Raw genomic sequence first — 24,706 nt, 5'->3', positions numbered from 1 at the left:
ATATTTCACTCAATCACATAATATATTGATCGACTGTCAAGTATCTGGTCAACCTTGACCTATTTAATGTTCAACTAATATATTGATCAAACATCTAAATCCAACTCAACTTAACTCAAACTTTTCAATCTTGACAAGAAGGTCGATTACACTAACACCCCTTCCGATACCTCCTTCACACCCTCTAGACATTACTTATCCAAATCAAGCCTTCCTCTTGGTTGCCTCCTTCAATCTACTAGACTATTTCATCTTGAAGGTGACTGATTCTGTCCCACAGAAATTTTTGACCTACCACCACGATAAATTAGGAAAATACATGACTTTAGACATGACATCCTAACTTGCGGGTAGTTCTAGCTCCGCAAGCATCCAAAACTGCATTGCATGGGTCTCGAACCCCCACCACTTAGTTGACCGCCCAATCTTCCTGTCAACACACAAAGCCCTTATGGACCTCACATCATGATTCATGACTCTTGATTTAGGTGCTTCCTTATATCATTCTAAGGGTACACAAAGTTAAATTATGATGTAGAAATTAGGTCGTACATTCTTATCACGGTATAGTGCGAGGGGACCATCTAAATAAATATGCCTTAAATAGATTTAGAATTTAAATATTAATATTAAAAGTATATTCTTCTTCTAACAAGTTGTATCTTATAGTCATAGATTTATCAATAGTGTTGTGGCTCATGGTACAATTGTCTTCATCTCTAGTCATGTCATTAGCATCTAACCCCAATTTATAGATATGCTAAAATTTATATAATTTATTCTTTATTTTAATAATGATTAATGAATGTAATAATTAATGCTTACTTATCCTAAACTAATAACACACATCTTATACATCAACCTCAAGAAATTTATGCTATATTATTATTTTATTTCAGTAAAAGATGAAATCTATCATTTCAGCGGCCCCACGATCATATGTGAGGAGGTAAATCGAAAAACTACAGTTGATCATGACGAAGGATGATATTGTCTCGACTTCGCCCTGAGACAATGTTATTACTTTATTACATTCATATACACTAATTTTATAGATTATTAATAGATATCGGTTCGTTAATATGCTAAGTTTATTATATTAAATGGATAATTTTAAATATATCAATTCGTTAATATACATGAATGAAAATTATAATATCAAAGTTAAAAATATAAAAATTAAATTGATAAGTTCGAGATCAAGACAAATTTAAAATTTAAACTTAAAAAAAAATCAAACGGATTTGGATTAACTTAATTAGCTTACCGAATAAAGTTAATATAAAATTTGGCTCCGCTGGCCTGATCTTGCCTGTTTACAGCCAGCCAAATTAATTGGATTAAATGGGCTTTCCATATTGTCGCATTCAATTAATTAGGTCACTTTCGCACAAGAGAACAAAAATGGAAAAAAAAACAAAAACAAGGACAACCAAAGGGCGTGTTTAAAGCTGCGGAATTACCAAGATGCATGACTTTCAAATTTTTTTAAAGGACATATTTATTTTTATATAAATTTTAAAATTAGTATTATAGTGATATTGATTTTTGATAGTATTATTTTTAAAATTTAATATTATCATGACGGAGGAGGGTATTGCTTGACTTTATCGAGATTTGAAATCTTACCCTCTTATATAAGTCTGTTCCATCGTAACTAACTCAGTTATGCCATAAATAATAAATACATCTTTTAAAGAATATAAAAGTGTTTGATTGAGGGTTATCATTGATAATTTTAATTATTTATTCAAAATTATTAATAATTTTATTTAATTTAAATTATAATTGATTTTTAAATAATATAATACAATACATCAACAAATGAGTTATAAAATTATTTTAGTTTACATTGTAAGTATTCCATTTGATTAATTGCTGAAAAAGGAAAGAAATTGAGTCCCACAAATTTGACCTTTTTTTCTCAGAAGGAAATATTTGCCACGATTTTAATTAGAAGGAAGAGGTAATTTATATATTTATTACCTGCCAACGGCAGCCGGCTGTGTGCGTGTATATGTGCGATCGCGATCGAGAGAGAGAGGAAGGTGAGCGGCGCGATGGGGTCGGCGGAGGATGTGGTGGTAGCGAACAAGAAGGTGTTGCTGAAGCATTTCATCGCCGGAGGGGCGCCCAAGGAGACGGATATGGAGCTGGTGACGACGGGCACCATCCGGCTGCGCGTGCCGGAGGGCTCCACCGCATTGATCCTCAAGAACCTCTACCTTTCCTGCGACCCGTACATGCGGATGCGCATGACCAAGCACGAGGAGGCAAGCTACGTCGATGACTTCGTCCCTGGCGAGGTATACGATCGACCGCGTGGCCCACACCAGCTCCCTTTGATGATTGATAATCATTGGAATCGGTTTGGATTTTTTTTAAAAAAAAATAATTTATGTTTTTTTGGAGAATCTTGCACAGAGTGTATTCTTTTTATATATGAAGTTACGGGATATTTGTAGAGGGGAAAACGTGTGAAGAGGGGGCTATTTTATGGGAAGAGTGCCAGGATCTTATGGATTAGGCACTCTCGGATTCATGTGAAAGGGGTATGTTACTTTGGTATGAGGGGAAATAAACAAAGGGGAAATTCTTGAAAGAGTATGTGCATGGAAGATATTATGGATTCTTAGGGAGTTAGTATGTTGTTTTAGCCTGCACCAATTTCAGGGGAGTAAAACATGGACTGTTTAGTTTTGTGAAACAAGCTGTTGGATTTTTAGCAAATAGTGTATGCTCTCAGCTCGCTTAGAGTGATAGTTTTTTCTTTGAAAAATTTGGAAATTTTGAATTGTCAGTGATAAGAAGAGGGATTGCTAGATCTCTAAAAGTAGGTGGTAGAACAGCCATGGTGCTCCTATGATAGAATGGGGCCTGAATTTCAAAATTCTTTCTCATAAAGATACCAGTGTTTATCTTGAGTTTTACCCATTTGATCCTCTTTGTTGGCTTGTTTGATGTCTCAGACTGAGTGAGCCTTTTGTGCTTTTACTAAAATAATTGTAGACCTATTCTTTATAAGTCATAGTTTATTGAGAGTATGTTTCTGTCATAGTCAATGGTAATCCCCTAGAAATAATGAACCGTTGGATAGTTGGATCAAATCTGATCCATGTAAAATTAGCTTTGCAGATTTAATTTCCAATGACATGACAATAGTTCACGTAAAAGAAGTGAAAATTGAACAAAAATGGATGAATTAAGGAGATAAATATTCCAGGTATTTTCTATGTGGAACAATCACGCTACTAAATCTGTCTAAATGTCCTGAATCAAATGTTGTTTCCATTTAGTAGGGCAAAAAACATGTGTACATGTGCTTCTGGTTTCAGGATCAGCAGGTTGATAATTTCTTAATAGTGATTGCTCAAAATTAATGCAATTGTTTGCTTTATGGACTCGACAAGATGTGAAGTAAAAAAGAATGGTACAGATTGGAGGTGATCATGTGTTTTCATTTCATAAGCATCAGCTTGTAACCGTTTGGACCATATTTCAAATGTAACAATATGCATAAATGATATAGTCCTAAAAAACACTGGATTCAATTTTCCTGTATCTTATAAGTTTCCAATGAATAACCCAATGGTGATAACATAAAAGAAGTTTGCATGTTGGCATGAGCTGCCAACTACAACTACAACCCATTTACATACAAAGACCAATATTTATCTATTTTCTACTAGGAGAAATAGTTCATTAGTGACAGGAGCAGTGGTCAGTTAGACAAGTCTATTTAAGTTTATCATATGAGGCTTTACATTATCATTTCTACATCAATTTTTGTCTTATCCTGTTAATACTAAAATTTCCATCCTTGTTTTCATATTCTTTATAGTCCAGTCAACAAATATCCATCTTCCCCACATTTTGTTTACTTAAATTTTTAGTTTTCCTCTCTCCAACTGTTTTTTTAACTCACACATAAGGATTCCTCCACTATTTTCACATTTCTAGCACAAGAAGAGCTCAGTTTAATTGAGTACATTTAATACCTCTGAAAGCTGCTTAACAACTAGCCATTTTGTTGTAGTGTAATTGTAAGACTTTAATTTTGAAAGGTTGTCTTCTGCTAACTCAGTGAAGCTCATGAGTAAATCATGATGAATGAGAATCAAATCAGTAAATTATAACATAATTCCCTTTTAAGCCCAGGTATGAAATTGTGGTGCAATTTAGATATTGTTCTGCATTAATATCGATTAAGATGAATGATAAATGTAATAGTACTACTACTAATATGCCTTTTGATTAGTTTTCATATCTGGATTTTGACATCGTATTTTTTCTTGTATAGCCAATAACTGGTTTTGGCGTTGGAAAAGTTGTAGACTCCAGCCACCCAGATTTTAAAATTGGTGACTATGTGTGGGGCTTCACTGGTTGGGAAGAGTATAGCCTGATTACAGATCCAAAACTACTATTTAAAATCCATCACACTGAAGTTCCACTTTCTTACTATACTGGTATTCTTGGTAAGTGTTGTTTCTCCATAACTTTAATGGATGTCAGACATTCCATCCTTTTTAATGTGATAACTGCATGTTAATCTGTATGCAACATGTTAATTTAGTAGTAGTCATGAGAAGACAAAAAACTTGTTGATTGCTTTCCAGTTCAATCAAAGTGGTACTAGTCAACTAAATATTGGTTACAAATTTTGTTTTCTCTTATTGTATATACTGTTGTTTTAGATTGGTCTATCCATAAACATAGAATGGAAAAACAACATTCAATGATAGAGAACACTTTCTCACACAATCAATGAACCCTGGAAGTCAAAATTGGAGAACAAAACAAGTGGGTGAAATTGAGCAATCGTCAAAGAAAACTCATGGGAACCTTTTAGAGCCTATATACTGGTGCATTCTAGTCTGCGAATGAAGTATGAAGTCAAAATCTTTTCTCTTTTTCCTCTCAGTTTTCATGCCTGTGCCCTACTTCAAGTCACTTGAGCTAAAGTGCAGAATATTACTTTCCCTTTTTTTTTGGTAGGACATTTGCTTTTCCACAAAGTAGCAACTTTACAAATATTAATCATGTCCATTCTCTTTACAACATCCATAAAGAAGCAGCCTTACTAATATTAATCACGCCCTTTATCTTTTGTGCAACATTAATCATATCCATAAAGACCATGCTACTAGTCCTATGCTAGAAGTTTTAGCTAGCTGCCAAACTAAAAGTCATTACTTTGTCCTTAGGCAGATACTTTAAGCAACAAATTGATATTCTACTAGGAATTTTTTATATGAACTTACTAAAAGGCAAACAATGATGTCACTTCAAGATGAACTACCGTTTTCAGAGTCGAAAATGAACTATCATTTTTCTCGCTTTATTAACAATTCTGCTATTGCAATCTCTAGGTATGCCAGGTCTTACAGCTTATGCTGGATTTTATGACATTTGCTCTCCAAAGAAGGGGGAGCGCGTTTTCATATCAGCTGCATCTGGTGCTGTTGGCCAAATTGTGGGACAATTTGCCAAACAATTGGGTTGCTATGTTGTCGGAAGTGCTGGTTCTGATGAGAAGGTTTGACAAGATTTGGCTTATTTTTTACTTCCATAAGTAAATTAATTTGCAGCTTAGCCCTTTTTAATGCTGAATTATTGATGCATATTCAGATCCAAATACTGCATCAGCTCAGATTAGGAAGGCTATTCCAAACAACTTTTTTATAATAAAAAACTGAATTCAAAGATAAGGGGCTTATGTATATAGAGTACTCGTATTTATTTAATTATCTGTTGTTGAATTTCAATTCTTTCTTACTAGTATCCAACATTTGCAAGGAAAGGACTAGTATGTTGGTTTTACATATTATCATATAATAAATTTCCAAAGATTCATCATCTTATTTGTAAGTTGGCATTTACTTTTCTTTTTCTTATTGTTCATTAGGTTAATCTTCTGAAGACTAAGTTTGGCTTCGATGAGGCTTTTAATTATAAGAAGGAGCCTGATCTGACTAAAACTTTGAAAAGGTTGGCCACTTGTCTAAATATGATTTATTTTTTTGAATGTTATGTACATTAGCTGTTTTGCATAATGCATGATCTGTCATAATTAATACCGACTCTTGAGCCCCTATAAAATGTATGTGAGAATGGAAACTGCAACTGAAGTTCTGTTTCTAGGTGCATCTGAGCCTAATGTGGTGTTATAATGAAAACTAGAACTACAAAAGAATGCTAACTAGGATTATCTCTAAAAATCATCCTCCATTGCACTGAGCAATCTTGGTTCAGTTCACAAGGGTAAGATTAGGTACATTGAACTTTCATAGATTTGGCACAAACTGGAGTTTGTTGCATTTGGACACGACATCATATCTATAAATAGAGATGGGCTACAAAAAGTATAGACAGAATTTTTTCACAGTAACCTCATGGTTCAAGCTTAATAGGTTTGGTTATGGTGTGGCACTGTCTCGTTCAATACACCGGGTTTCCAATTATACATGTCAATTATTCTTTTGTTCTGTTGAAGCTAAAAGCGTCTTTAATTTGTATCCCTGTTATATTATCCTCTGCAGGTACTTCCCAGATGGCATCGATATCTATTTTGAGAATGTAGGTGGTTCAATGCTTGAAGCTGTTCTTTACAACATGAGATTAAAAGGACGAATTGCTGCATGTGGAATGATTTCTCAGTACAACCTTGAGATACCCGAAGGTGTGCACAACTTGTTCCTCATTATTGGCAAGCGCATCCGAATGGAAGGGTTCTTGGTATTCGATCACTATGGCAGCTACCTAGAGTTTGAAGAGAAGGTTGTGCAACAGATAAAGGAAGAGAAAATTAAGTATGTGGAAGACATAGTTGAAGGCCTTGAGAATGCCCCTGCGGCACTCGTAGGCCTCTTCGAAGGCCGAAATGTTGGAAAACAGTTAGTCGTAGTTGCCCGCGAGTAACAGATTCAGAAACTTTGCATTAAGCCAATATGCATGAATTATTGGAAAAATGAACTTTGTGTTTGCTATTAGGTTGGTTAAACCTTCATTGGAAAATAAAGTGTTGAAACTTTGAAGGAAGAGCAGGTTGTTCTCTTCATATATAACTTGTTGCATCTTTTTTTGCAGTTTATGGATCTTGTAGCAAGTGATAAATTAAAATTTGCAACTTGGTTTTGCAATGCCACATTTATTTTTTGTTTCTAGTTTGGCTCTAGTTTTTGATGGAATTGCTCAGATTACTGTCAGCTGGACAACTCATGTATTATATATACTGACAATGTTCTACATAATATTCTAAACTATTTATGTTATAGAAATGATTATATAATATTATTCATTGCTTAGTTTAATCAAATGCTTAATGTATTTAATAAATTGAATAGCATGCTCTGTGTGGTTAATATATATAATATAATAAGTAAATTTTAAATGGCTTGGGACAATAAACAAATGAAAAGTATATATATGTGTATTATTATTGTTATGACTGTGAGGAATAGATAGAGTAGGAGATTTAGGATTTGACATCCTATTGGACCCAACCCTCGTGTTGGCCCTCAGCAGCCGACTCGACGGATAACTCGAGTCGAATCCTTATGAAAACAGACTCTTAGACCCGAGTCGAATCCTCATGAAGACAGACTCCTAGGTCCGAGCCGACTCCTCGTGAGGACCGACTCCCAGGCTCGAGCTGACTCATTGTGAGGCCCTAATTCCTCCCAGTCAGCTTGGTTGCACCAACCTTATGCAGATTCGGCTCGGACTCGATTCAGACAACATTCAACTCAGGTGCCCTGCTTCATTAAATATTACTCTTTCCATCATACAGAAAAGTCATCCTCATGACTACGCATCATTTCTCCTATTCTGCCACCAATTATGGTGCACTAGACTTTTATAAATAAAAAATTTGAGATGTTGGTTGTTAGGCAAAGAGTCTCATGCCACCCATTTTCAGAATTAGTTGAGTGCTAAGCAAGATGCTTGGATTATTAAAGAAATTATGGACATTATATTGGTGTACCCAATGATGTGATTTAATTTTCACAAATTACATAATTAATAAATTAATTTATATTTTACATTATTGAAAAAGTTATTTTTACAAGGCACAAACCTTATCGCTTTTACACAAAGTCAAGTGTTCAGTTCTCCATTACCCACTTGGACTTCGCCCTTGTCAACTTCCTGTTGGACTTTCAACCGCCTAGAGTCTGGCCAATCATGACTCACTTAGACTTCTTATCTCATGCCAACCCCATGTTGGATTTCCGACCGTCAAATGTTTGATCTATTGTGACCTATTTGGACTTTCCATTGTCAAATATCTGGTCAACTTTGACCTACTTGATATTTTACTCAATCACATAATATATTGATCGACTGTTAAGTATCTGGTCAACCTTGACTTACTTGATGTTCGATAACATATTGATTAAACATCTAAATTCAACTCGAGTTAACTGGAACTTGATCAACCTTGACAAGAGATCGATTACACCAACATCTCTTCTACTACCTCCTTCACACCCTCTAGGCATTACTTATCCAAATCAAGCCTTCCTCTTGGTTGCCTCCTTCAATCCACTAGACTATTTCATCTTGGAGGTGACTGATTCTGTCCCACAGAAATTTCTGGCCTACCACACGATAAATTAAGAAAATACGTGACTTTAGACGTGACATCCTAGCTTGCGAGTAGTTCTAGCTCTGCAAGCATCCGAAACTGCATTGCGTGGGTCTCGAACCCCCACCACTTGGTTGACTGCCCAATCCTCCTGCCAACACGCAAAGCTCTTATGGACCTCACATCATGATTTATGACTCTTGATTTAGGTGCTTCCTCCGATCATTCTAAGGTACACAAAGTTAAATTACGGTGTAAAAATTAGGTCGTACATTCTTATCACGATATAGTGCGAGGGGACCATCTAAATAAATATGCCTTAAATAGATTTAGAATTTAAATATTAATATTAAAAGTATATTCTTCTTCAACAAGTTGTATCTTATAGTCATAGATTTATCTATAGTGTTGTGGCTCATGGTACAATTGTCTTCATCTCTAGTCATGTCATTAGCATCTAACCCCAATTTAGAGATATGCTAAAATTTATATAATTTATTATTTATTTTAATAATGATTAATGAATGTAATAATTAATACTCACTTATCCTACACTAACACAAATTATAGGAGCCATATATGGGGCCTTTAACACACATCTTATACACCAACCTCGAGAAATTTATATTATATTATACACTACAAGAAAATTGCCATATACCCACGGTAAAAAACCATAGGTAAAAGCATGAAAACCGTGGGTATAGACCTCAAAAACCTATACCCACGGGCGTCTATGCCTGTCATATTTAATATGCCTTTACCTACGGATTTTTTGCCGTGGATGTAACATATAGTGACGGTATCCATTACTGTCAGAAAATGTTTCGAATTATACCTACGGATTTCATTGCGTCACTATATGTTTTAGTGACAGAACTAAAAACTGTCATAAATAATGACTAGATAATTACCCACAATTTTTTTTCCGTGGGTATAGCTTATAGCGATATGACATTTTTTCTGTAGGTATAAATTATAATCACAATTTTATTACAAAAAATTAAAATTTAGAATTCAATTTATATATTTAAATTTACATAAAAATAACAATCATCTTAAAAAAGACTCCAATTATATTAAAAGTAAATCATATCCTAAAGTTATATGTATCAATATTACAAACAAACGGAATCATGAAAATCTAAAAAAGTACATAACATATTATGCTCCCATAAAGTACATATATATGGTGCATACAAATTACAATTCCAAAATATGATAGACATGAATCACCAACAATCAACAAAATGAGCACTTTCGCTTCTCTGTCCATCCTGACTTTGCATCTCGACCAGCCTCGAAGATTCATCCTCACTTTTATTTGTTTTGGTGAGACCATTGCCCGGCTTTCCAACCTTGCACTTCTTTACCTTGTGCACCCAACCTAGAAGCCCCTCTTGCACATGCTCATAGAAAATAGCTTTTTTGAAGTAACTCCCCATATTTAACACAAACAAAAGTTAGTTAGTTACATTGTTGTTAACAATCTACTAATACTAGATTAAGGGGGCTTCAAGTGTATCGTTGTACCTGGATGACAATAGCATAGAAAGGTAGTGTGTTGTAGCTGCAGCTGCAGAGAAGTTGAATGATGACCCTACATGAAAAAAAATCATATGGATTTAGAGCCAAAAACAAACTATGGCAACTGATCTAAGATGCCAACCATGGGTTATGTGTCAACTGATCTAAGATACCTTAGAATATTTGCAACACAAAAAATCTATGGTATTTCAAAAGAACCTATGGAAAATTCCTGCATAAATTTGCACAATCTTGAAAATTGTATCTAAACCTACTAAAAATGCAAAAGAAAACATTCACTTCTAAAGAAAACCTTTGCGGGAAATACCTTCTAGATAATCTTGCAGGAGAGAACACTCACCACAGGTACTTGTATACTATAAGTAGATGCAACTAGAAGCCTGTTCAATACTATGAAATTCCCACCTTTTCATCAATTTAACTTCCAAAGCTAATGATGTATCAGTCTACGTAGACAGTCAAACAAATGAGGAAATTTAACTTCCAAAGCTAATGATGTATATGCGTAGCTAAAGCTTACCGTGGGTATATGGCAATTTTCTTGTAGTGAATTATTATTTTATTTCAATAAAAAATGAAATTTATCATCTCAACGGCCCCACGACCACATATGAGGAAGTAAATCGAAAAACTACAGTTAACCATGACGGAGATAATATTGCCTCAACTTCGCCCTGAGACAATGTTATTACTTTATTACATTCATGTAGACTAAGTTTATAGATTATTAACAGATATCAGTTCGTTAATATGCTAAGTTTATTATATTAAATGAATAATTTTAAATATATCAATTCGTTAATATACCTGAATAAAAATTATAATATCAATGTTGAAAATATAAAAATTAAATGTATAAGTTCGAGATCAAGACAAATTTAAAATTTAAACTTAAAAAAAATCAAACGGATTTGGGTTAACTTAATTAGCTTACCGAATAAAGTTAATATAAAATTTGGCTCCGCTGGCCTGATCTTGCTTGTTTACAGCATGCCAAATTAATTGGATTAAATGGGGTTTCCATATTGTCGCATTCAATTAATTTGGTCACTTTCGCACATGATAACAAAAATGGAAAAAAAAAAAACAGGGACAACCAAAGAGCGTGTTTAAAGCTGCGGAATTATCAAGATGCATGACTTTCAGATTTTTTTAAGGACATATTTATTTTAAAATTATATTGATTTTTGAAATATAACATCCCAGTAGTATTATTTCTAACCTTCAATTTTACAATACTGGTATTTTTTGAATGCCGTATCATAATGATTAATGAGAGATAGAACGGTCAATTTAAATTGGATCCATCCTGTCAAATAATTTAGATAGATTGAATTAAAATTTGAAATATAACATCACAGTAGTATTATTTCTAAACTTCAATATTACAATAATGGTATTTTTTGAATGTCGTATCATAGTGATTAATGAGAGATAGAACGGTCAATTTAAATTGGGTCCGTCCTTGTCAAATAATTTAGATAGATTGAATTAAAATTTTATCAATCTATTTTAAGATGAATTAAGGTGGATTGATCTGTCTAGGCCTATGGCCCGTCGTATGGATTGATCCGTGACGGACTTGAATTGAGTCGCAGATTGAGAAAATTTGTTTATTTTCTTCAAAATTTAGAATTAAAGTAGAAAATTTAATAAAATAGTGATCTTGATCTATTTAAATTACAATCTAAATTTAAAAAATTTAACTTGATCTATTTAAACTGTAATCCAAATTTAAAATTTTTAATATATATTTTTTAATTTTTTAAGAGACTCGTGAATTGGCTCGCCTAACTCATAATCTATCTTGGATTGAGTTGGATTGGAGATATTTTAATTTATTAAGTTAGTGGATTTGACCCGTTCTTTTTCATCATATAATAAATTTTTAATGGATTAACCTGCTCTATCGTAAATTGATCTGTTTGTTTGATAGCTCTAGAGAGAATAAAATGAGAAACAAATTCACCTTTTGAAAAATCCAAGAGTTAGAAGGGTCTTTTAGGAATTCTTCAATTTTAAGTATTCCATTTGATCATTTGCTGAAAAAAAAATTAATTAAAAGAAAGAAATTAAGTCCCACAAATTTGAACCTTTTTTTCAAAAGGAAATATTTCAGAAGGAAGAGGTAATTTATATATTTGTTACCTGCCAACGCCAGCCGGCGGTGCGTGTATATGTGCGATCGCGATCGAGAGAGAGAGAGAGAGGAAGGTGAGGGGCGCGATGGGGTCGGCGGAGGATGTGGTGGTAGCGAACAAGAAGGTGTTGCTGAAGCATTTCATCGCGGGAGGGGCGCCCAAGGAGACGGATATGGAGCTGGTGACGACGGGCACCATCCGGCTGCGCGTGCCGGAGGGCTCCACCGCATTGATCCTCAAGAACCTCTACCTTTCCTGCGACCCGTACATGCGGATGCGCATGACCAAGCACGAGGAGGCAAGCTACGTCGATGACTTCGTCCCTGGCGAGGTATACGATCGACCGCGTGGCCCACACCGCCTCCCTTTGATGATTGATAATCATTGGAATCGGTTTGGATTTTTTTTAAAAAAATATAATTTATGTTTTTTTGGAGAATCTTGCACAGTGTGTATTCTTTTTATATTTGTAGGGGTAAAAAACGTGTGAAGAGGGGACTATTTTATGGGAAGAGTGCCAGGATCTTATGGATTAGGCACTCTCGGATTCATTTGAAAGGGGTATATATGTTGTTTTGGTATGAGGGGAAATAAACAAAGGGGAAATTCTTAAAAGAGTATGTGCATGGAAGATATTATGGATTCTTAGGGAGTTATATAGTATGTTGTTTTAGCCTGCACCAATTTCAGGGGAGTAAAACATGGACTGTTTAGTTTTGTGAACAAGCTGTTGGATTTTTAGCAAATAGTGTATGCTCTCAGCTCGCTTAGAGTGATAGTTTTTTCTTTGAAAAATTTGGAATTTTTGAATTGTCAGTGATAAGAAGAGGGATTGCTAGATCTCTAAAAGTAGGTGGTAGAACAGCCATGGTGCTCCTATGATAGAATGGGGCCTGAATTTCAAAATTCTTTCTCATAAAGATACCAGTGTTTATCTTGAGTTTTACCCATTTGATCCTCTTTGTTGGCTTGTTTGATGTCTCAGACTGAGTGAGCCTTTTGTGCTTTTACTAAAATAATTGTAGACCTATTCTTTATAAGTCATAGTTTATTGAGAGTATGTTTCTGTCATAGTCAATGGTAATACCCTAGAAATAATGAACCGTTGGAAAGTTGGATCTAATCTGATCCATGTAAAATTAGCTTTGCAGATTTAATTTCCAATGACTTGACAATAGTTCACGTAAAAGAAGTGAAAATTGAACAAAAATGGATGAATTAAGGAGATAAATATTCCAGGTATTTTCTATGATAATCTCTTGTCCTGAATAAATGTGCTAGCTCAAAATTAATGCAATTAATGCAATTGTTTGCTTTATGGACTCGACAAGATGTGAAGTAAAAAAGAATGGTACAGATTGGAGGTGATCATGTGTTTTCATTTCATAAGCATCAGCTTGTAACCGTTTGGACCATATTTCAAATGTAACAATATGCATAAATGATATAGTCCTAAAAAACACTGGATTCAATTTTCCTGTATCTTATAAGTTTCCAATGAATAACCCAATGGTGATAACATAAAAGAAGTTTGCATGTTGGCATGAGCTGCCAACTACAACTACAACCCATTTACATACAAAGACCAATATTTATCTATTTTCTACTAGGAGAAATAGTTCATTAGTGACAGGAGCAGTGGTCAGTTAGACAAGTCTATTTAAGTTTATCATATGAGGCTTTACATTATCATTTCTACATCAATTTTTGTCTTATCCTGTTAATACTAAAATTTCCATCCTTGTTTTCATATTCTTTATAGTCCAGTCAACAAATATCCATCTTCCCCACATTTTGTTTACTTAAATTTTTAGTTTTCCTCTCTCCAACTGTTTTTTTAACTCACACATAAGGATTCCTCCACTATTTTCACATTTCTAGCACAAGAAGAGCTCAGTTTAATTGAGTACATTTAATACCTCTGAAAGCTGCTTAACAACTAGCCATTTTGTTGTAGTGTAATTGTAAGACTTTAATTTTGAAAGGTTGTCTTCTGCTAACTCAGTGAAGCTCATGAGTAAATCATGATGAATGAGAATCAAATCAGTAAATTATAACATAATTCCCTTTTAAGCCCAGGTATGAAATTGTGGTGCAATTTAGATATTGTTCTGCATTAATATCGATTAAGATGAATGATAAATGTAATAGTACTACTACTAATATGCCTTTTGATTAGTTTTCATATCTGGATTTTGACATCGTATTTTTTCTTGTATAGCCAATAACTGGTTTTGGCGTTGGAAAAGTTGTAGACTCCAGCCACCCAGATTTTAAAATTGGTGACTATGTGTGGGGCTTCACTGGTTGGGAAGAGTATAGCCTGATTACAGATCCAAAACTACTATTTAAAATCCATCACACTGAAGTTCCACTTTCTTACTATACTGGTATTCTTGGTAAGTGTTGTTTCTCCATAACTTTAATGGATGTCAGACATTCCATCCTTTTTAATGTGATAACTGCATGTTAATCTGTATGCAACATGTTAATTTAGTAGTAGTCATGAGAAGACAAAAAACTTGTTGATTGCTTTCCAGTTCAATCAAAGTGGTACTAGTCAACTAAATATTGGTTACAAATTTTGTTTTCTCTTATTGTATATACTGTTGTTTTAGATTGGTCTATCCATAAACATAGAATGGAAAAACAACATTCAATGATAGAGAACACTTTCTCACACAATCAATGAACCCTGGAAGTCAAAATTGGAGAACAAAACAAGTGGGTGAAATTGAGCAATCGTCAAAGAAAACTCATGGGAACCTTTTAGAGCCTATATACTGGTGCATTCTAGTCTGCGAATGAAGTATGAAGTCAAAATCTTTTCTCTTTTTCCTCTCAGTTTTCATGCCTGTGCCCTACTTCAAGTCACTTGAGCTAAAGTGCAGAATATTACTTTCCCTTTTTTTTTGGTAGGACATTTGCTTTTCCACAAAGTAGCAACTTTACAAATATTAATCATGTCCATTCTCTTTACAACATCCATAAAGAAGCAGCCTTACTAATATTAATCACGCCCTTTATCTTTTGTGCAACATTAATCATATCCATAAAGACCATGCTACTAGTCCTATGCTAGAAGTTTTAGCTAGCTGCCAAACTAAAAGTCATTACTTTGTCCTTAGGCAGATACTTTAAGCAACAAATTGATATTCTACTAGGAATTTTTTATATGAACTTACTAAAAGGCAAACAATGATGTCACTTCAAGATGAACTACCGTTTTCAGAGTTGAAAATGAACTATCATTTTTCTCGCTTTATTAACAATTCTGCTATTGCAATCTCTAGGTATGCCAGGTCTTACAGCTTATGCTGGATTTTATGACATTTGCTCTCCAAAGAAGGGGGAGCGCGTTTTCATATCAGCTGCATCTGGTGCTGTTGGCCAAATTGTGGGACAATTTGCCAAACAATTGGGTTGCTATGTTGTCGGAAGTGCTGGTTCTGATGAGAAGGTTTGACAAGATTTGGCTTATTTTTTACTTCCATAAGTAAATTAATTTGCAGCTTAGCCCTTTTTAATGCTGAATTATTGATGCATATTCAGATCCAAATACTGCATCAGCTCAGATTAGGAAGGCTATTCCAAACAACTTTTTTATAATAAAAAACTGAATTCAAAGATAAGGGGCTTATGTATATAGAGTACTCGTATTTATTTAATTATCTGTTGTTGAATTTCAATTCTTTCTTACTAGTATCCAACATTTGCAAGGAAAGGACTAGTATGTTGGTTTTACATATTATCATATAATAAATTTCCAAAGATTCATCATCTTATTTGTAAGTTGGCATTTACTTTTCTTTTTCTTATTGTTCATTAGGTTAATCTTCTGAAGACTAAGTTTGGCTTCGATGAGGCTTTTAATTATAAGAAGGAGCCTGATCTGACTAAAACTTTGAAAAGGTTGGCCATTTGTCTAAATATGATTTATTTTTTTTGAATGTTATGTACATTAGCTGTTTTGCATAATGCATGATCTGTCATAATTAATACCGACTCTTGAGCCCCTTTAAAATGTATGTGAGAATGGAAACTGCAACTAAAGTTCTGTTTCTAGGTGCATCTGAGCCTAATGTGGTGTTATAATGAAAACTAGAACTACAAAAGAATGCTAACTAGGATTATCTCTAAAAATCATCCTCCATTGCACTGAGCAATCTTGGTTCAATTCACAAGGGTAAGATTAGGTACATTGAACTTTCATAGATTTGGCACAAACTGGAGTTTGTTGCATTTGGACACGACATCATATCTATAAATAGAGATGGGCTACAAAAAGTATAGACAGAATTTTTTCACAGTAACCTCATGGTTCAAGCTTAATAGGTTTGGTTATGGTGTGGCACTGTCTCGTTCAATACACCGGGTTTCCAATTATACATGTCAATTATTCTTTTGTTCTGTTGAAGCTAAAAGCGTCTTTAATTTGTATCCCTGTTATATTATCCTCTGCAGGTACTTCCCAGATGGCATCGATATCTATTTTGAGAATGTAGGTGGTTCAATGCTTGAAGCTGTTCTTTACAACATGAGATTAAAAGGACGAATTGCTGCATGTGGAATGATTTCTCAGTACAACCTTGAAATACCCGAAGGTGTGCACAACTTGTTCCTCATTATTGGCAAGCGGATCCGAATGGAAGGGTTCTTGGTATTCGATCACTATGGCAGCTACCTAGAGTTTGAAGAGAAGGTTGTGCAACTGATAAAGGAAGAGAAAATTAAGTATGTGGAAGACATAGTTGAAGGCCTTGAGAATGCCCCTGCGGCACTCGTAGGCCTCTTCGAAGGCCGAAATGTTGGAAAACAGTTAGTCGTAGTTGCCCGCGAGTAACAGATTCAGAAACTTTGCATTAAGCCAATATGCATGAATTATTGGAAAAATGAACTTTGTGTTTGCTATTAGGTAGGTTAAACCTTCATTGGAAAATAAAGTGTTGAAACTTTGAAGGAAGAGCAGGTTGTTCTCTTCATATATAACTTGTTGCATCTTTTTTTGCAGTTTATGGATCTTGTAGCAAGTGATAAATTAAAATTTGCAACTTGGTTTTGCAATGTCACATTATTTTTTGTTTCTAGTTTGGCTCTAGTTTTTGATGGAATTGCTCAGATTACTGTCAGCTGGACAACTCATGTATTATATATACTGACAATGTTCTACATAATATTCTAAACTATTTATGTTATAGAAATGATTATATAATATTATTCATTGCTTAGTTTAATCAAATGCTTAATGTATTTAATAAATTGAATAGCATGCTCTGTGTGGTTAATATATATAATATAATAAGTAAATTTTAAATGGCTTGGGACAATAAACAAATGAAAAGTATATATATGTGTTATTATTATTGTTTTGACTGTCGAGGAATAAATCAAACAAAGTAGTTATTTTTGAAATTTCTTATTCATTTTATTGTAATTACTATAATATAAATATTTTTTAACGTTAAATATATTTGACTCGTTATAATAATTACGAAATCGTATCCTCATTTTAATTATAATACTCATTATCGATGTAGAAATTATAATTTAAAATTTAGATAGATTTAATAATATTAAATATCAAAATAGTATATAATAATATTGAAAGATATTTGAATAAATAAAAACACATAAGGTAGATTGGGTCACTCCTTTTAATAAAAAAAATACACTGAACGTCCTTCCTTATTATCTCTCCATGATTTAAAAATAAAGAAGGGTCTTTTTGACTTTTGCACAAAAATAAGTTAAAACTTTGTAGGCATTTTGAAAATTTATCTTCCCATTACCCTGGTACGAGCGAGCGCACACATGACACGCCCAACCGCCGCCGCCTCACGCCGTCACTCACCTCAACTCGCAGCCTCGCCGCCCGCGCGGCGATCACAGTAATCTTTTCCTCCAGCCGCCTCTCCTCACCTCAACTCGCAGCCATCGCCACCGCCTCTCCGGCCATCGCCACCGGCCGTCCCTCCGCCTCCTTCCCCCAACTCCCGGCGTCATATAATCCGCCTGTGGACGACTCCGACCTCTCACGCCATACCCTACCGCAATATTCCTCGAAGACGACGACAAATGACCAGCACCAAAAGGAACAGCCGAACAGGTCTCCTTCCGTCCTTCCCCTCCTTTTTTTCAGTCACTTTTGAGGAAGTGCATTATATCGGACTTGGATGCCTTTAGGTTCATATTGCTTGTCTGTTTATAGGATTATATAGAGAGAACTAGTAGATTTAGTTAGCTTTGTTACAAGGTCTGCAGACCAATTATATTACTTTAACATCTTCTGTAATGACCAGTATGTAACTGTAATTAGTTGGTTACTCCCCTTTTGAGCTAGGTCCATGTGGTTGATTGGTTGCTCTTTCGTTTGGCCTGTTTCTTTTGTTCCTCCATCTCAAGCTTGGCATATGTGGAGACCAATCACGTACCACCACTCCACTCCCAAAGATGCAAGTCAAGTCCGGGTGTCTTTGCTGGAGCTTTAGTGCTTATGTCTTTGGTGAGTGGAACGTTATGGAATACTACATTAGAGTCAATTTTTTTTAATGATTCTTGAAGTTGTGGAATTGTCATTTTACCTTGGTTACCTTGTAGAATCAGAATTGCAGTGACATGGCTTTGAAATCCCAACTACTAGGTCTGCTTTTTCCTCAACCAATTTAATCCTAGAAATTAATCATTTAGACAATCAATTAAACTAGAATTTTGGATAATCAAACTAATAGAAAAAAAAACATTAATTGAATTCAGCTTGACAGGCTTTGATGCTTGTTGAGTGGTTTTACCAGGATAGTATTCTGGCTATGTTGCCAGCATGGCGTGAAATTTTGAACAATTCAATGCTCAATCATTTTGCCTTGAAATTCCAGATAGGTGCAAGTATGAACCAATGGTATTTGCTAGACTGTTTTCTTTTGATGTATATTTCACTGCTATTGTGCTTATTTGTTTAAATATTTTGAACTTATATTAAATTTTTGTTCTACTAGTTCTTTTCTGTTCCTCTTGTTCTTATTGAAGAATTTTCTATTTGAATGGCAATGGGCATGGAGAACTTGCAAAAGTTTGAATTTTTTATTATGTAGTTTGCCTACTTACTTTGATGCAATAGTATATCCATTGTCAATAACACAGCATCAACATATTTGATTTTTTTTTTAATGTTCTTTTCCAGGGAGAAAAGAAGGCTTTTTGCTGATTCATTTTTCATGCTTTTATTTGGACTGCAGTGAGCTATGACTGCTATCTGAGTGGTTAAGGTGTCTATGAGTTTCAGCTGTAGTTATCTTCTCGGCTTCCTCAAGACGTCTTCAAGAAGCAGAATCAGACTCTTCTCAACATTAAACCTTTCAACACTCTCAACAGTGTCTCAGTACGCTTCCTGGTTGAAGGATTGCAAGACGGTGTTCACCACCAGACAACTCCATCAACAGATCATTAGCCTTGGTCTCCTCCATTCATCTCTGCACTTCTCTGTTACTTCACAGTCATCTGCATCATCATTAGGTGTTGGCATTGTAGCTTCATACCTTGCTTGTGGTGCTCTAACTGATGCGCTCGCCTTGTTGGAACGTCTCTCGCCCTCGCCTGTGCTTTGGTGGAATTTGCTTATAAGGCAATATGTGAAGGAAGGCCACCTTGACCATGCCCTGATACTCTGTCGCTGCATGCAGCGTGTGGGAACTAGGCCAGACCATTATACCTTCCCCTTTGCTTTAAAGGCATGTGGAGAGCTACCTTCATACCGACGAGGGATTGTCCTCCATGCAGTTGTTTGTCGCAATGGCTTTGAGTCTAATGTTTTTATTTGCAATTCAATGGTAGCCATGTACTCCCGTTGTGGTGCTCTGGATGAAGCTTCCCATGTGTTTGAAGAAATTCTATCAAGGGGAATAGACGATGTAACATCTTGGAATTCAATGATGGCAGCGCATGTAAAGAGCAATAACCCACAGCTTGCATTAGAATTGTTCTCTGAGATGTCACAAAAGGCTAGTAATATTGAGAGTCTAGGGAGGTCAGATGTCATAAGTCTTGTTAACATTCTTCCTGCTTGTGCCTCCCTGAGGGCACTGTCTCAGGCAAGAGAAATACATGGATATGCTATAAGAACTTGCCTTTTTGTTGATATCTTTGTGGGTAATGCATTAATTGATGTATATGCAAAGTGTGGACTGATGGGTGATGCTTTTAAGGTTTTCAATATCATGGAGATTAAAGATGTAGTTTCTTGGAATGCAATGGTCACCGGATATTCACAGAATGGTGATTTTGACCATGCCAAAGAGCTTTTTGAGAAAATGACTAAGGAGAACATGGCATTGAATGTTGTGACATGGAGTGCAGTAATTTCTGGGTATGCCCAGAGGGGACATGGGCATGAGGCCCTTAAAGTTTTTAGGCAGATGCAATTCTCTGGCTCAGAACCTAATGCTGTTACCATTATTTCTCTTCTCTCTGCATGTGCTTCTGTTGGTGCTATTTCTCAGGGAATGGAGACTCATGCTTATTCGCTTAGAAAATGCCTCCTTATGTGGGATAACAGTTATTGTGATGGGGAGGATCTAATGGTGCAAAATGCGCTGATAGACATGTATTCTAAATGCAAGAATTTTAAATCAGCACACTCATTATTTGATTCTATACCCTTGAATGAGAGGACGGTTGTTACTTGGACTGTCATGATTGGTGGTTTTGCACAACATGGAGATGCCAATGATGCATTAGGGCTCTTCTCTCAGATGTTAACACAGAGTCACTCAGTACCTAATGTTTTCACCATATCTTGTGCTCTTATGGCTTCTGCTCGCCTTTCAGCATTGCGGCTTGGAAAACAAATACATGCTTATGTGATCCGCAACAGCGTCCGGGGCACTATGCTATTTGTAGCCAATTGCCTCATCGACATGTATTCTAAGTGTGGAGATGTCAATGCAGCTCAAACTGTGTTTAATGTGATATTAGATAAAAATTTTGTTTCCTGGACATCCCTAATGACTTGTTATGGGATGCATGGCTATGGTAAAGTTACCCTTCATCTCTTTGAGGAGATGCAAAAGGCAGGGTTTGTTCCTGATGGCATCACTTTCCTAGTTGTGCTCTATGCCTGTAGCCATTCTGGCATGGTTGATGAGGGGTTAGAATACTTTGATAGCATGAGCAAGAAATATGGGGTTACTGCTGAAGCTGAACATTATGCTTGTGTAATTGATTTGTTGGCTCGTGCTGGTCGCTTAGAGAAAGCATGGGAGATGATAAAAACCATGCCAATGGAACCCACATCTGTGGTTTGGGTTGCCTTGCTTAGTGCATGTAGAATCCATTCTAATGTGGAGCTTGGTGAATATGCTCTCCATAAGTTGCTAGAGTTAGAGCCCGGAAATGATGGTGCATACACATTGCTGTCCAACATATATGCAAATGCAGGGCGGTGGAAAGACGTAGCCAGGATCAGATCTCTAATGAAGAAGCAAGGAGTCAAAAAGAGGCCAGGGTGCAGTTGGATTCAGGAAAAGAAAGGAACTGTCACATTCTTTGTTGGAGATAGAGCTCACCTGCGATCTAAAGAGATCTATGGGCTTCTTGCCTCATTGATTGAACGAATCAAAGCCCTTGGCTATGTGCCGCAGACAGATTTTGCATTGCATGACGTGGACGATGAAGAGAGAAGTAACCTTCTATCTGAGCACAGTGAAAAACTTGCTGTTGCATATGGCATCCTCACCACCTCCCCTGGAACTCCCATCCGTATTACAAAAAACCTGCGAATTTGTGGAGATTGCCACAGTGCCATCACCTTCATCTCTATGATTGTTGACCACGAGATCATACTGAGGGATTCAAGTCGTTTCCATCACTTTGAGAAAGGTTCTTGTTCATGTGGTGGTTACTGGTGATTTTTTTATAGATTCTGCTCTAATGGAGCGTATGCATCAATCAGTTTCATTTATATTATTTTCTTTACCCTTCTTGAATGCTTATAGAGACAGAATTATATTTCTTGCCCTGTGGTTGAAAATGCCCTGCTGGATCTAACTTATTGTACTATTTGTACCCTTAAACAAAATACAGAATGATTTTTTTTTTTTACTTTTATTTCTTTTGATTCTTGCTTGAATAAGAATCTTGCACTTTTCTTGTTTGAAACAGAAAACAGAAGCCTTTTCTCTTTAGTAAGAAATAAATTTCACAGTGCTTGTATAAATTCTTGCAAGATTTATGCTATCTACCAACACACAAACATTTAGACCAGAGCTTGGTTGCTTAGATATTTAAACCATGGCTTTTATATATATATATATATTGGTTGCTTAGATATTTAAACCATGGCTTGTTAGCTTCATAAAGCTTCTAGAGTTATTGAACCGCTTGGTGCTCCAAGCAAGTTTATCATCTTAAGGTTTGTATCATGAATATGTAAAATGATATGGAGATCATATTCATTGCATGCTTTGACCAATTGTATTGTTTCCTTGTGTATTCCTATATGAAGTTTTTGTATATGTGTTTTTGGGTATTCCTTTATCATTTCATCCAATAGGAATAGTTCTTCTAATTCTATAAATCTTTTTAGCACGTTTTTCTCTTGAATATGATTTAAAAAAGTTTCGGGTTGTCTGCTATTCCACCAATAAGTAACCCAAGATTCCAGACATTTATTAAAAGAGAAAGAGACCCCCCAGGGCAAAAATACCTTTCTGCAGATTTTTAATTTGCAAACTGTATCAAATCGTATTTGAGAATTGTATCTTGAGCTACTCTTGGGTTTCCAGGTGTCGAGCAATATTCTAATAAACAGCTTTGAATCAGATTTATTTTGTGTTATTCAGATTGGCTGGATACTAGATGTAATCTTTGACTAGATCAACCTAAATCAGCTTTATCTTAGCGATTGTATCCAGTATTCAGTGGCAACATAAGTGTACTTTAGTCCATGACAGTCTGTTGATATGCAGCATAAGGAAGTTGTGCCACCCAAAGTACAAACTTAAGAGGAAGACGAGGTGAGTTTTGATTCTTTTATTATGAATGCTGACAAGATTTTGCACCTTGTAATCTAATTGGTTGCTTTGCTGGTAATTTGCCGGTTAAACCATTGATGATGTAATATAATAGATAAGTGATATTGCATTCAGCTACAATCTTTTGGCAAGGGCTAACATTTACACTATGATTGTTATGACAGTTAATTTTTACAAGCCAGCACATTCTTAACCTCTTTTCATTAGTTGTATACTTTTCATCATCTAATGTTCATTTTGCCACAGGTATTAGAAACACTGCAGTAAAGTTGTTATTTGCCAAGAGTTATTTTCCGGCATTTGGAAAGCATCTGGTACTAATTTGACTGCCTAGTTAAGATGCTTTTGGAAGTCTTTCAGGCTTTGCTTGAAGGATTTCAAGTGACTGATAATCTTTGGTCGTTGTGATAGCTTGGGGACTGATGTTGTACCAGCAAGGCTTAAATCACCAAAGTCATCTAGTTCTTCAGGGTTGAAATCCTATTTAGAAGAAGACTAGAAACTTCTTCTGTCAGATTCATCTATCATTAAGTAGGTTTCATTCTGGCCAAAATCTTTTCATCAGATTTAAGCAAAGTGCTGATGTAGAAATTAGGATATTATGGATAGGCTGAAAGTTTACCTTTCCGTTATTACTGAGGGTAATATCGAGTTTAAGTCTTATATTGTGTTTTTCTTGTAAATAGACAAGAAAACTTTTAGTGAAAAAATCTGGATAGTATATTAGCTAAAGAATTATTTATGCCTTTAATATGTTCCCAATTTATTTTTAATCCTTTGTTTATAATAGTATTTGTGAATTTTATTCATCTTTTGGCACCTAGGCCTTTTCAAAGTCCCTTAGTTTGATGACTATACTTAACAATGAATTCGTAGTCAGTTTTGATAGTGATTTCCTGTTTGTTGCAAATAAAAAGCATGAAAGCATCATGATAGTAGATTACTGCTAAGATCTCATAATCTAATGAGGTTAAGTGCCCTTTTTTCTTGTATTTTCCTGAAGCATAATGACAAAGCGATTCTGAAATTTTTGGATCATATTTTGATTTTTTTCGAAATAAGACTCCTCCCCATCCTATTTCACATCCATTTGTTTCAATAACTAGATAGTCTGAATCGAGCGGTAATGTAAGTACTGGAAGATTTTTAACCAAAGTTTTGATTTATCTGACCAAATCTATATCTTGTTGGTTAAAATATCTTTGTCTAGTTATTGAAGTTTTGTTATATAGAGACCCATTAATTTTTGCTATATTTTTTAAAATAAGGTCTTACATGATTGAGAAGTCCAAGAAAGGATCTAAGAGTTTTTTGTTCTTCCATTTTGTCCGGAAAATCAAGTATTTTAGAAGAGATATGGGGTTGAAGAGAAATCTTTCCTTGTCCAATCTCCTAGAAAGTCT

At 35.2% G+C, this 24,706-nt stretch overlaps 3 protein-coding genes across 5 annotated transcripts; all 3 read left to right on the top strand.

Annotated features, from left to right (window-relative positions):
• The first annotated feature begins 2,039 nt into the window (after positions 1-2,039).
• Positions 2,040-7,280, top strand: LOC141835780 (2-alkenal reductase (NADP(+)-dependent)-like). Its single transcript, XM_074723151.1, has 5 exons — positions 2,040-2,306; positions 4,301-4,478; positions 5,373-5,539; positions 5,909-5,991; positions 6,543-7,280. The coding sequence occupies exons 1-5, from the start codon at positions 2,061-2,063 to the stop codon at positions 6,919-6,921; spliced, it is 1,053 nt and encodes a 350-aa protein (XP_074579252.1). The 5' UTR covers positions 2,040-2,060; the 3' UTR covers positions 6,922-7,280.
• A 5,045-nt stretch (positions 7,281-12,325) lies between these two features.
• LOC141835922 (2-alkenal reductase (NADP(+)-dependent)-like) lies at positions 12,326-17,348 on the top strand. The gene is made up of 5 exons (XM_074723326.1): positions 12,326-12,610; positions 14,501-14,678; positions 15,573-15,739; positions 16,109-16,191; positions 16,744-17,348. The coding sequence occupies exons 1-5, from the start codon at positions 12,365-12,367 to the stop codon at positions 17,120-17,122; spliced, it is 1,053 nt and encodes a 350-aa protein (XP_074579427.1). The 5' UTR covers positions 12,326-12,364; the 3' UTR covers positions 17,123-17,348.
• Positions 17,349-18,269: 921 nt separating this feature from the next.
• Positions 18,270-22,333, top strand: LOC141836375 (pentatricopeptide repeat-containing protein At5g16860-like). 3 transcript variants are annotated; one of them, XR_012602447.1, is made up of 2 exons: positions 18,270-18,385; positions 18,620-18,756. XR_012602447.1 is itself a non-coding variant. In XM_074723848.1 (2 exons), the coding sequence occupies exon 2, from the start codon at positions 19,548-19,550 to the stop codon at positions 22,176-22,178; it is 2,631 nt and encodes an 876-aa protein (XP_074579949.1). In that variant the 5' UTR covers positions 18,270-18,385; positions 19,512-19,547; the 3' UTR covers positions 22,179-22,333. The 3 variants fall into 3 exon arrangements, 2 of the variants coding, with proteins under 2 accessions (XP_074579949.1, XP_074579948.1); XM_074723848.1 differs by lacking the exon at positions 18,620-18,756 and adding an exon at positions 19,512-22,333; XM_074723847.1 differs by lacking the exon at positions 18,620-18,756 and adding an exon at positions 19,457-22,333.
• Positions 22,334-24,706: the final 2,373 nt, after the last annotated feature.

This window comes from Curcuma longa, chromosome 10 (assembly GCF_044706935.1).
Source record: "Curcuma longa cultivar G26 ecotype Majalengka, Jawa Barat chromosome 10, ITB_CL_G26_1.1, whole genome shotgun sequence".
Taxonomy (NCBI): Eukaryota; Viridiplantae; Streptophyta; class Magnoliopsida; order Zingiberales; family Zingiberaceae; genus Curcuma; species Curcuma longa.
The sequence above is the reverse complement of the archived record's forward strand: the minus strand, read 5'-3'. Positions and strand labels throughout refer to the sequence as shown.